General features: G+C 45.3%; 1 protein-coding gene across 4 annotated transcripts in view; it reads left to right on the forward strand.

Annotated features, from left to right (window-relative positions):
• Window positions 1-7526: 7526 nt before the first annotated feature.
• LOC106561909 (serine/threonine-protein kinase BRSK2) overlaps window positions 7527-13483 on the forward strand; it is a 168563-nt gene continuing 162606 nt past the window's right edge. For all 4 annotated transcript variants that reach the window (XM_014126249.2, XM_014126250.2, XM_014126252.2 and 1 more), the window contains exon 1: window positions 7527-7980. In XM_014126249.2, the coding sequence (XP_013981724.1) occupies window positions 7890-7980 (91 nt within the window). In that variant the 5' untranslated portion in view covers window positions 7527-7889. The remainder of the gene's footprint in view (window positions 7981-13483) is intronic.

Genomic DNA, 13483 nt, shown 5'->3' on the forward strand with positions numbered 1-13483 from the left:
CTATCACCCCAAACTCAAAGTGTTGTGTACTATCTCAAATGTGTCAGACGTCATTCTGTCGTAGGCAGTCACAGGGGTTTTTAAAACAATATTCTATTTTTGACTGCAGTTGATAATTCCTTAGCTCTTGCTCAGTAAAAAAGGCTGTTGCTGCTCATGTATACACTCTTTGAAAAATAAAAGGTTCTATCCAGAACCTAAAAGGGTTCTTCGGCTGTCCCCATAGAAAATCCTTTTGAAGAACCCTTTTTGGTTCCAGGCATAATTATTTTGGGTTCCATGTAGAACCTTACCACAGAGGGTTCTACATGGAATCTAAAAGGGTTCTACCTGGAACCAAAAAGGGTTATCCTATGGGGATAACTGAAGAACCCTTTTGGAACCCTTTTCTAAGACTGTAGAAGTGACTAAAATATGTCTGTGGGTGCATTTGCCTGTGGGAGTTTGGCTCTGACGTGATGGCTGGAAGACTCACTGAATTGCCTCTGGTGCTAATGGCCTGTTCACACACTAATCATTAAGTGTGGGTGACGTGGGGTGCAAGGAAAGAGATGGAGGGTAGGGGAGCGAGGAATTGATCGAGGGAGAGAAATGGAGGGAGAGAGAATGAAGTAGTGACAGAGATGAAGGGATGGAGAGACAGAGATGCACGGGAGAGGCCACGGGATGGAGGGATGTAGAGAGGTGAAGGGATGGAGAGAGAGAGATGGAAGGGTGGAGGTGAGATGTCGAAAGATGGAGGGATGTCGAGAGATGAAGAGATGGAGAGAGAGAGAGAGATGAAGGGCTGGAGGGGAGAGGTTGAGGGAGAGATGTAGAGAGATGGAGAGGTGGTGGGGATTGGAGGAAGAACGATGTAGGGAGAAAGCGAGAGGGGAGGGGAGAAGGGGTGGTGGGAGAGGAAAGGAGAGATTAATGTGTGGAGAGATGTAGGAGAGAGGGGGGAGGTAAAGAGAGAGAGAGAGAGAGAGAGAGAGAGAGACAGAGGGGTCAGGCAGGGGGTCAGTGTGTTTTGCTAGAGTGTGACAGCTAGAGAAAAAACAAGCATGCTCTTTGCTGTCTACAGCAATTAGTCTCAGCTAACAGTGTTCCTCAGCACCTGTGATCTCTCACTGGTTGGACCATGCTCTGATAAAACTTTTTCTTTTCACTCAAATCAATATATCACCTTTATTTGGACTTCATAGCACTTTGTACAACATCATTTGTCACAATCTGTTTGACAAAAACCTCAGGGCCTAAGCCTTCAAAAGAGCAAGTGTGGCTTCTGTATAGACTTTCATGTACAGTATATATATACAGCCAACAGTACTGTGTAATTTAGTATCCACAATAAATTACGTACATGTACACTCTTAGAAAAGAAGGTGCTACCTAGAACCATAACTGGTTATTCAATAGTCCTCTAAGGAAATCCTCTGAAAATGGAAAATGTCATATTTTTGGTTAATGGAACCATTTCACCACTAAAAATGTTCAGTACAGCCTGGTCTCATAGACTAGACGTAACATGGTAAAGAAAATAACCCTAACCCCTAGCCTAGCTAATGTTAGCCACCTAGCCACCTAGCTAGAATTCATAACATATCTTATGTTTTGCAACTTCGTAACATTTAGTATGTTTTGCTAATTCGTAACATATTGTATGTTTTGCAAATTTGTTACATATAATAGGAATTGTAATTCGTAACATATGACACAAAATGGACATCCACAAATTAATACATACCATATGAAACATAACATATCATTTTTTTTTACCTTAATTTAACCAGGCAAGTCAGTTAATAACAAATTCTTATTTTCAATGATGACCTAGGAACAATGAGTTACCTACCTTGTTCAGGGGCAGAACAACAGATTTTGTACCTTGTCAGCTCAGGGATTCGATCTTGCAAACTTTCGGTTACTAGTCCAACGCTCTAACCACTAGGCTACGCTGCCGCCACACACTGTCTCGAATTTTCATACAGAATAATAAATGCTCTGAAATCAATAGAACCATTTTCCCCACCCAAGAGTTCTACATGGAACCAAAAAGGCTTCTCCTGTAGGGACAAAACAAATAACCCTGTACATGTTTAAGAGTGTACTGTAGGCATATTACAATAGATTTTATTAGTGCAGTGTATTTCAGAGGGGTTGTCTACAAATGTAATTCCAGCATTTTAACAGATTAGACACCTGGACTCCACAATGATTATGGATACAAACATCCCCTTGGAGATCACTAGTGGCAGAGCCTTCCGGGCGATTCCACACCAGCGGGAGTGGAAAATATTTTTGGTATCTCAGATTGTTTTAGCGTTTCTCACGTAGAAACTTAATTGGGGGGAATGATGTTATAAATGCTTATTTCATTTCTATCACAAACCATTTTTAAGAAAATCATGATGAAAGTGGCATTTTTTCCCTTTTTAGGACCCTATGATCTGTGAACCGTTCATGATTACAGACAACATCTTGGTGTAATTACACTCCGAATAGTGTGCTCTAAAGTATGTATTGCCTCTGAAATAAAAATCTTCAAATAAGCAAAATAAATCAAGGTTGTTTGAGATATTAATACGTTTAATGTGGAATAAATGAATGTGAAAATGTGTCTTTCAGAATCTAGAAATACTCCATATTTGAGAAAACACTATAAGGAGTATAACAACACCAAATTGTTGTCCGTATCATGCATGGTTCACAGATCATAGGGTCTTACAGTTCTGAAAAGGCCTTAAGATTGCCAATTTCAGCATGATTTTCAAAAAGAAATTGTCATACAAATGTAAAAAGCATGTTAAACATTCTTCCTCCCATTGAAGTTTATATGTGAGAATTGCCAGAGCAATCTGTGGAGTGGAATCGCCCTTCCAGTCAGGATTAAGGGATTCATACTAAAAATGACCCACATGGCTATAGTGTTGCTTGGTGTTGTCCGACACAGTTAAGGTATGATGTTGCCTTCTACCTCAAGCTTTCAGTCCATTCAAGGTGTATTATGATTGATGCTCCCTGATGATGGCTGTATGTCCTAATATGGACAGTGTATGTAATGCCGAAAAGGGTGGGTTTTTGCCTTCAATTTCCATTGTCCTCCAAGTGTGGCTGAATATCCCCTATCCATCCTGTTGGCATGGACCCGTGTTTTGTCAAATCATGTATCCATCCATAAGGGATCATAACACGGGGGGGATCATGTCCTCAGTGAGGACATATTGCGCCGTAACATACATTTAAGAGAAAGCACATGATGGATCCCTCCCATAGATACGGGTCGGGGGAGGGGTCACAAATAATTAACAGGAAGTGGTTTGAGTGAAAGCTCTCTTGTGAGGATGCATCTGAGGCCCCTTCCTTTGTTAGCAACTGAGGTGGGGGAGGACTGTGAGAATGGGGGGGAGGGGGAAGAGAGGAGAGGAGAGGAGAGGGGGGAAGCCCCATCTGTCACAGAGCTGGCTGGGTCAGTACTTTTGTTGTTCAGGAGTGATGAGATAGATAGATGTGTGGTGTGTATGTGTATGTCTCTCTCTCTCTGTGTGTGTGTGTGTGTGTGTGTGTGTGTGTGTGTGTGTGTGTGTGTGTGTGTGTGTGTGTGTGTGTGTGTGTGTGTGTGTGTGCGTGTATGCGCTCGTGTGTGTGTGAGGAGAGATGGTAGTCAACACCATGAAGTAGGGATCAACCTCTGGTTTAATCAAGCCCTCTGGTTTAATCAAGTGACCCAGTGTTACGCACACAAATGCATCAGGGCCTGCTCCACAAACATGTGCATGCATGCACACACGAGAGCACACACACACATATACACACACACACACACACACACACACACAAAAACATCTAGTGAAAATATGTATTATATATATATATATATTTATTTATTCCATAGGATCTCTTAAAAAAAATGTTTTTCACCAAACATTTCAACCCATCAGCGACATAAGAAAAAATGGAGGCCTTGATGCAGAGGTAGAGAGACCCTATAATGGAAAAGGGGGCGTATGGAAAAGGGGGAGTATGGTGGGGTGCCTTGTAAGAATTCACCGCCGAGTAGGTAAACCACTAATTCCCTCTGTATTATTAGCCAACATGCAATCATTGGAAAACAAACTGGATGATCTACGATTAAGACTATCCCACCAACATTAAAACTGTAATATCTTATGTTTCACCGAGACGTGGCTGAACAACGACATGGATAGTATAGCGCTGGCTGGCTTCTCCGTGTATGGGCAGGACAGAGCAGCTAAGTCTGATAAGATGAGGGGTGGGGGTGTGTGTCTATTTGATAACTGTCAATAACTGCTGGTGCGCGATGACTAATATAAAGAAGTCTCGAGGTGTTGCTCGCCTGATGTAGAATACCTCATGATAAGCTGTAGACCGCAATGCCAAGAGAGTTCTCATCTATATTATTGGTAGCCGTCTATTTACCACCACAAAGCGATGCTGGAACTAAGATCGCACTCAACGAGCTGTATAAGGCCATAAGCAAACAAGAAAATGCTCATCCAAAAGCAATGCTTCTAGTGGCCAGGGACTTTAATGCAGGCAAACTTAAATCCATTTTACCTAATTTCTACCAGCATGTCACATGTGCAACCAGAGGAAAAAAACTAGATCAACTTTACTCCACACCCCGAGAAGCATACAAAGCTCTCACTCGCCCTCCATTTGACAAATCTGATCATAATTCTATCTTCCTGATTCCTGCTTACAAGCAAAAAAACTAAAGCAGGAAGTAACAGTGACTCGCTCAATACGGAATTGGTCAGATGGCGCAGATGCTACGCAGCAGGACTGTTTTGCTAGCAGAGACTGGAATATGTTTCGGGATTCATCCAATGGCATTGAGGAGTATACCACTTCAGTCACCGGCTTCATTAATAAGTGCATCGACGACGTTGTCTCCACAGTGACCGTATATACATTTCACAACCAGAAGCCATGGATTACAGGCAAAATCCCTCCCGAGCTAAAGGCTAGAGCTGCCGCTTTCAAGGAGCTTATAAGAAATCCTGCTATGCCCTCAAACAAACAATCAAACAGGCAAAGCATCAATACAGGGCTGAGATTAAATCCTACTACACCGGCTCTGACGCTAGTTGGATGTGGCAGGGTTTGAAAAATATTACGGACTACAAAGGGAAACCCAGCAGCGAGCTGCCCAGTGACGCGAGCCTTCTAGATGAGCTAAATGCCTTTTATGCTCGCTTCGAGGCAAGCAACACTGAAGCATGCATGAGAGCACCAGCTGTTCCAGATGACTGCGTGATCACGCTCTCCATAGCCGATGTGAGCAAGACCTTTAAACAGCTCAACATTCACAAAGACACGGGGACAGACGGACTACCAGGTCGTGTTCTCAAAGCATGCGTGGATCATCTGGCAAGTGTCTTCTCTGACATTTTCAACCTCTCCCTGACCGAGTCTGTAAAAACGACATGTTTCAAACAGACCACCATAGTCCCTGTGCCCAAGAAAGTGAAGGTAACCTGCCGAAATGATTACTGCCCCGTAGCACTCACTCACGTAGTCATGAAGTGCTTTGAAAGGCTGGTCCTGGCTCACATCAACACCATCATGCCGGAAACCCTAGACCCACTCCAATTCGCATACCGCCCCAACAGGTCCTCAGATGACCAAAATCTCAATCACACTCCACACTGCCCTTTCCCACCTGGACAAAAGGAACACCTATGTGAGAATGCTGTTCATTGGCTATAGCTCAGCGTTTAACACCATAGGGCCCACAAAGCTCATCACTAAGCTAAGGACCCTGGGACTAAACATCTCCCTATGCAACTGGATCCTGGACTGGATCCGGGCCTCCCCCAGGTGGTAAAGGCAGGCAACAACACATCTGCCACACTGATCCTCAACACTGGGGCCCTTCAGGGGTGCGTGCTTAGTCCCCTCCTGTACTCCCTGTTCACACACGACTGCATGGCCAAGCACGACTCCAACACCATCCTTGAGTTTGCTGATGACACAACAGTGGTAGGCCTGATCACCGACAACGATGAGACAGCCTATAGGGAGGATGTCAGAGACCTGGCAGTGTGGTGCCAGGACACCAACCTCTCCCTGAAGGTGAGCAAAACAAGGGAGCTGATTGTGGACTATAGGAAATGGAGGGCCAAACAGGCCCCCATTAACATCGACGGGGCTGAAGTGGGTCCCCAGATCCTCAATTATTTTTTAGAGCTGCACCATCGAGAGCATCCTGACCGGTTGCATCACCGCCTGGTATGGCAACTGCTCGGCGTCTGATTCTAAGGCACTACAGAGGGTAGTGCATACGGCCCAGTACATCACTGGGGCCAAGCTTTCTGACATCCAGGACCTTTATACTTGGCGTGTCAGAGGGAGCCCCAAAAAATTGTCAAAGACTCCAGTCACCCAAGTCATGGACTGTTCTCTGTGCTACCGCAGGGCAAGCAGTACTGGAGTGCCAAGTCTAGGACAAAAGGCTCCTTATCAACTTCTACCCCCAAGCTATAAGACTGCTGAACAATTAATCAAATGGCCACATAGACTATTTACTTTGCCCCCCCTGTTTTTACACTACTGATATTTGCTGATATTATCTATGCATAGTCACTTTACAAATTACCTTGAGTAACCTGTACCCCCCCACATTGACTAGGTACTGGTATCCCCTGTATATAGCCTCATTACTCTTATGTAATTTTCTTGTGTTACTGATTTATTTTATTTTCACTTTAGTTAATTTAGTAAACATTTTCTTAACTCTATTTCTTGAACTGCATTGTTGGTTAAGGGCTTGTAAGTAAGCATTTCACGGTAAGGTCTACACCTCTTGTATTCGGCACATTTGGGAAATATAATTTGATCTGATTTGATGAGCGAGGGAAGATAGGAAGTGCCAGTGAAGGTGTGAGAAGGTAGACCTAGGGAAGATGTTACTGGTGATTTAGGAGGAGGAGTGGGGAGAAGGAGGAGGAGAGGTTGGGACATGGGGACACAACCTGTACAGATGCTCAGACTGACATCAAAGTACTAAAGCAGCTATGAAGTAGTCTCTGAGGAGGAGCGACTGACAGGGAGCCAGCGAGGTAGGCTATGGTAGCTACAGAGTGTTGCTAATACACCTAATCAGAAAGCCACTTGTTGTATTGGGTAAAGACAAGACAAGATTTAGGAAATGTTTTGTCACCAATTCTCTTTGCTGGTCACTATTCTATTACATAGTTGATTTGTCAATGTTAATCACTTTTGTGAATATTTACAAATATGCTTGGCAAATACAAGGAGGCTGCTGCGCTGATTCCCCCGTAATGCTATTCTGTCACTTCGACCTGAATTTAATTAAGGGATTCCTTTACCTGGCCCGGGTTACCCCGGTGGAAGGAGTTTAAACCGGTTGAAAAGTGATCGCATTCGTTTTTGTGCAGCGTTCTGATTCCCCGCTTTCGCCCGGTGACGTGCCTGGCCAACCAGCCCCTGCGTTGTGCGCGCTGTGCGCATGCGTATTCATACAGCTCAGACGTTGGCGTCAGTCAGCACTAAAACACTATCCGGTTAGATTGCCCCGTCAACGGGTTGTGCCAAAGCTGTGTTCACCGCGCCTCGCTTCCTCTCCACAATACGAACACGGACGAAAAGAACACCATGTTATCCAGATTTAAAGACGCTACATTTCAGCAGTGAAAAGAGGAGGTAGAGACAGAGGGGAGTGAACTAACAAAATAGGTTAGAAAGGGACCCAGAGAAGAGAGAATCCCAACGACCATCTGCGTGAGGCGAGAGAGAGGAGGCCAACCAGAGAGCAGCAGCCGACTGCGCTGTGGAATAACCTACGGTTTCCGTTGATTTGAAACGAGAATTTCGAATTGTATTTTATTATTCTGCGAGACATTTTACTAAATTCCCACAAAATGTCATCTTCTGGCAAAGACAACAGCGCACACTATATGAACTATGTGGGACCTTATCGTTTGGAAAAGACCCTCGGCAAAGGACAGACAGGTTAGTCCTTGTCGCTTGTCTAAACGTGGATGATGTGAACGCACTGGTTGTCTTTTATGGGTTATGCTGACATGGGCTAGGACATATGGGCTACTCTGTAGGTTATTGTGGGTTTGGTGGATTTGATTTAGGGTGCATCACTGACGTGCGGGCTGGTTGCTTCTAGTTCCCACTGATTGCTTTTGACTCATTGCATCAATCGGGGTTGGGACTGTGCACTTGAATGTTTTATGTGGATTATCCTAAAATTCTACTTCATAATAAAAGGGAATAAACTGGTCCGCCCTATAGCCTAGTCAGCTGGCTTCAGTTGGGCGACATGTAGTCCACACGGCTTACGTGTGATTGTTGAAATATAATAATAATATCCCTTTAATCCTCACTGCCAGACAACGGGAAGATGGTGTCGCAATGTTGTATGTTGTGGTTTTGTTACATTGTAGCGTTCTTCGAACACGCACACATTTGTCGGTTACAATGTTGCATTGGGGAAGCCTGCGCTGATATCTGCCAAATGAGATAGGGCAAGCTACTGCACTGCACAAGGCTGCTGTACCAGCGGTATGGTTTCACTGTCAGTCCCTGCAATGACAAGCACTAGCACCTATCCGTGCAATTACTGCTGCAATTACAAATACTTTTAATCCCAAACTACACGCATGGGGTGAATTGTATTTTATTAACGAAAGATTGACGTAGTCTAGTGATTTCCTGATACCCTATTTGTATCCTGCTACAGCAGTTTGATTAAAATAAATAGCATCCCCAAAGCCACTAGGCAATGATCTGGGTATCACTGTCATGTGGGTACCACTGTCATAGGCTATAGGCTACTTTTTTGAAAGGTCTAATAAGAAAACCAATTGTGTGTGCCCTCCATCATCTCTCATTCTCTTCTGGGCGCGCAATATCAAGTGCGCCTATAGAGTGGTCTCAATCAAATGATCCATAGCCTATTGGCTATAGGCTACGAAGTCCATGCTCAGAGAAGCACAGAGCAAAGTTATAATTCTAAGATGGCTGCTGGGATGGTGTAAATAAAACAAGGCTGCATTACACACTGCAATGGATATTCCAACCCTGAGCTCTCGCTGATCCCCAAACATGTGTGCTGCCTAACCAATGCTGTACTGTGTAGGCCTACAGTGGAAGTTCAGGAGGAGAGTAAAATAATTATTTCGAAAATAATTATGGTCTAGTCCAAAAAATGCATTATCTTGCGTGCGGACTAGCTTATAGCCTATGTACTGTTTCGTTTGAGAAGGAAAGGTGGAAGATGAGGAGAACCGGAGGACAACTTTGATAGCTTGCTACTACTATAATTGATTTTAATAAAAACAATATGTTTGTTGCCCATGTTGCATTTATCAGAGTTATTGACCTCACAATAAGCAAGATTCGAGTAACTTACATTGTGGTGCTGAAACTTGAAGCACCAGTCACGGCAAAAATTAATTGAAAATGGACAGCTCATGGTGCTGAAAGTAGGCAAACTCGAGTAGGCATAATTCATTTAAACCATCTTCAATTTAATTAGACTTTACTAACAACAAGAAAGCTTTGTGTTTGAGCCTATTTCTTCCTATTCAAGAAATGAGAGGTAGGCCTTCCTGTTTCACAGACGAAATTAGGCTGTAGGCTGCTGTATACAAAGAAATGTCGGCCAATTCCTCCACCCAGCAAGCGCTAAGTAAATAGTCTACCTCCGTGTCAGTGAAAGGCTGTTAAGTTAAAACCTGGACTCGAATTGCGGGGGTATGAGTGTACACCATAGACCTACCTTTTATTAAAGTAAACAGTGAAATGCACAGGCCTATCCATTGTTAGTTTAAGATTTTGAAGAAAATAAAACAGATCCGACTATATAAAGTGATCTATAACAGCGCTTTGTTCCACGATGCTTTATGCTAGAAACAAGCTGTAAAATACCCTGGAAAGACACGACTCTGATGCATATGAGGATAACACTGTTTCATTTCGTAGACATTCAGAGGCTGAGCTACAACCTTCTACAGCCGAGGAGAAAATATATCCTTTTCTTGGAAAGTAATCTAATTTTGTCACCATCAATTGATTGAGCTATTCAGTCTCTGTACAATAGAAGATGTTTAAACCCAGACAGCTTTTAAGGGAACACTTGTGACCTTCTCTCGGTGGGTTTAGCCATAGAAGAAGGGTAGCCAGCAGTTAAAGATGACATTTTTATGTGTCAGTAGGCCTACTGTTTGGGGTGAAAAAGTAGGCCTAACTTTTGAAAGGGCCATGCTCAGATTCCTAATGACATCTCAGATTTAATTATTTGTAAACAGGGACAGTTTCGTTGCAAACAAGACACACTGATTTGGCATTGGAGAAATGTGATATGAAGAACACATGTCTCTCTGTCCATTCTAAACCTGTAGTTTCAGGATTTTTTGTGGTATTAAAAAATATTCAGCTAATATGTAAAATGACATAGATTTGCATGAAATGTTTATAAAAGGACATTTTTTTCTCTGACCTGCAAGTTAGATGATAGATTCATGCAATGTTTTGATTAGAAAGGAAGAGTCCATAAGGTACAGAACGGCAAGGTAGACGAAGACGAACCGGTTCAACAAGTCGCGGAAACATTATTAACCAGGGCCTGGAACAAGGCTGGAGCGTTGGTAAGACCAAATGGCATGACCAGATATTAGTAGGCAGTCTTCCACTCATCCCCTTCCTGTATCCGCACCAGGTGGTAGGTCTTCTGCAGCTCGGACGCCAGGGTATCATCCAAAAAACTCTCATCGGCCCCAGAGTCGATGAGTACCCGGAGAGATTTCGACTGGTACCCCACAGCAGGATGGCATGGAGAGCGGTGCGAGTAAGGGGAGTGGAAAAGTGATCCTTATGGCCCTCCAGAGTACTCCGGTGAGCCTGGTCTTTTAGTGGGCAAGAAGACACAAAATTACCATTAGTCCCGCAATACAGGCAACTCTTCGTGTGTAGCTTGTGCAAACCTTCAGCTGGAGACAGCCTAGCTCTGCCTAGTTGCATCGGCTCGGGAAGAGGTGAATCGGCAAACTTCAGAGACTCTCGGGGGAACTCGGGTAGCCTCGGGTTCTCTAGGCACCGGACACATTGGGGATTTCCGGGATGCCTCGGAGGCAAGGTGTAGTCCTTGGGCGGGCGAGGGGAATTGGACCTCTCCTTCCTACGTTCCCGTAGCCGCCCATCGATCCGGATGGTCAAGGCGATGAGCGAGTCGAGATCCGTTGGTAGTTCCTGGGCAGCTAGCTCGTCCTCAACTTCTTCCGATAATCCGTGCAGGAACATGTTGAACAGCGATTCCGGGATCAGGCACTCTCAGCTGCCAAAGTGCGGAAATCCACCGTATAGTCTGCCACACTGCGGAAGTCTTGCCAAAGCTGGAGTAACTTCCAGGCAGCCTCTCTCCCAGATAATGGAGAATCGAAAACCTTCTTCACCTCCGCCACGAAGTCCTCCAGACTGAAGCATACGGCCGACTGTTGTTCCCACACTGCCGTAGCCCAGGCGAGAGCCCTCCCGGACATCAGCGTGATGAGGTACGCTATCTTCGAGAGGTCCGAGGGGAAGGAAGAGGGCTGCAGCTCGAAGATGAGAGAAAACTGAGTGAGAAACTGACTCTCCAGCGAAGCTTTCTGGGGGAGGTAAGTGTGGTTCTCGAGAAACCGGGGTGGCCGGGGGAGCTGCGCTGCTAACAGCTGGGTTACTGAGGGGTTGGGAGGTTACTGTCGTAGTAGGCTGCCTGACAGACAACCTGCGGAATTGCTCCAGTAATGTGTTCAACGCACGGTCATGGCATTTGGCCAAGGTCTGGTACTCCTCCATAAGACCACAAAGAAACTCTTTGTGCCTTCCAATGGTGGTTCCTTGGGAGGAGACGGCGTTGCGGAGTTGGTCTGAGTCTGCTGGGTCCGTCATGGCCAGTTCGTACTGTCACGGCTCAGGAGTAGACCCAGATGCAGACAGTTCAAAGTCACAAAAGTTTATTACAAAAACAGGGGGCAGGCAAACACCAGGTCAAGGGCAGGCAGATGTCAGTAATCCAGAGCAGAGTCCGAAAGGTACAGAACGGCAGGCAGGCTCAGGGTCAGAGCAGGCAGAGGCTAGTAAACCAGGGCAGTGTCACAAGGTACAGAACAACAGGCAGGCTCAGGGTCAGGGCAGGCAGAATGGTCAAAACTGGGAAAACGAGAAAACAGGGACTAGAGAAAAACAGGAGTATGGGAAAAACGCTGGTAGGCTTGACGAGGCAAGACGAACTGGCAACAGACAAACAGAGAACACAGGTATAAATACACTGGGGATAATGGGGCAGATGATCGACACCTGGAGGGGGGTGGAGACAAGCACAAAGACAGGTGAAACAGCTCAGGGTGTGACACCTTGGCTTGTATTAACGTTGGCTCTTGCACTGATTGCATTTGATTGGTCATGGAGAGCTGCTAGTGGCATTACATCATTTCATTCTCATATGAACGCATCCATTCGGGTCACTTTCTGTACCTGTATCCTTGTATACCATAGGTGCTCATAGGTGCTCAGGGTGCCAGGTAGCCTAGCGGTTAGAGCATTGGGCCAGTAACTGAAAGGTTGCTGGTTTAAATACCTGAGCTGACAAGGTGAAAAATCTGTCAATGTGCCCTTGAGCAAGACACTTAAATGTAATTTGCTCCAGGGGCACCGTATTACTATGGCTGACCCAATAAAACAACACAAACTTCAGCTATCCAGTGTATGTGACAATAAAACATATATCTTTTTATCCACTACAACCACCTCCACCCCCACTCATCTAGTCCTCTCTCCCCACCACCCTGCTCTCTAGCCTGGGTAAGCGAAGTCCCAGCTTCCCTTAGCTGTCCAACATCTACAATCTCCATTACCAACCCCACCCCTCTCACCATTCTTTTCTCCCCACCACCCTGTTCTTTGGGTAAAAGGCATGCCACGTGTGTGGAGCTTGTGTCGTCTGTTTCCCCCTCTGTCCCCCCGGGGCTCCAGTGTTCACTCCAAATGTGACTCCGCGTCCTGAAATGAATCTAAAGTGGAGCTGGGCTACAAGCAGGACCGCCGCTGAATGACTCTCAGTGTGTGTGTGTGTGTGTGTGACTGTGCGCATGTCTTCACATGAGACGTGACAGAGTATATATTTAGACCATGGACAATGTGTGTTATTATTTCTTATTTTGTGTGTGTGTGCGCGTGTGTGTGCGAGCATGTGTGTGTTGTGCTGGCTCCAGCAGGACTGTGAGGCTGACTGAGGTTGTTGATGGCTGTTATTATGAATAGACTTCCCCTGTGCTGCGTCTGCAGAGAGGACAGAGAAGCCCATATGTCATCACACCAGGAGCTTAGGCAGGGGGAGAGACGCGCGTTTGTGCGTGCTTGTGTGTGTGCCTGTTTGTGTGTGTTTGTGTGTGTGCGTGTATCACACGCAGAACTTATGTGGAACCCAAAGGGGCCAGCATTTCAAGAGGAAGCCTTGTAGCCT

The sequence above is a fragment of the Salmo salar genome, chromosome ssa11 (genome assembly GCF_905237065.1).
Source record: "Salmo salar chromosome ssa11, Ssal_v3.1, whole genome shotgun sequence".
NCBI lineage: Eukaryota > Metazoa > Chordata > Actinopteri > Salmoniformes > Salmonidae > Salmo > Salmo salar.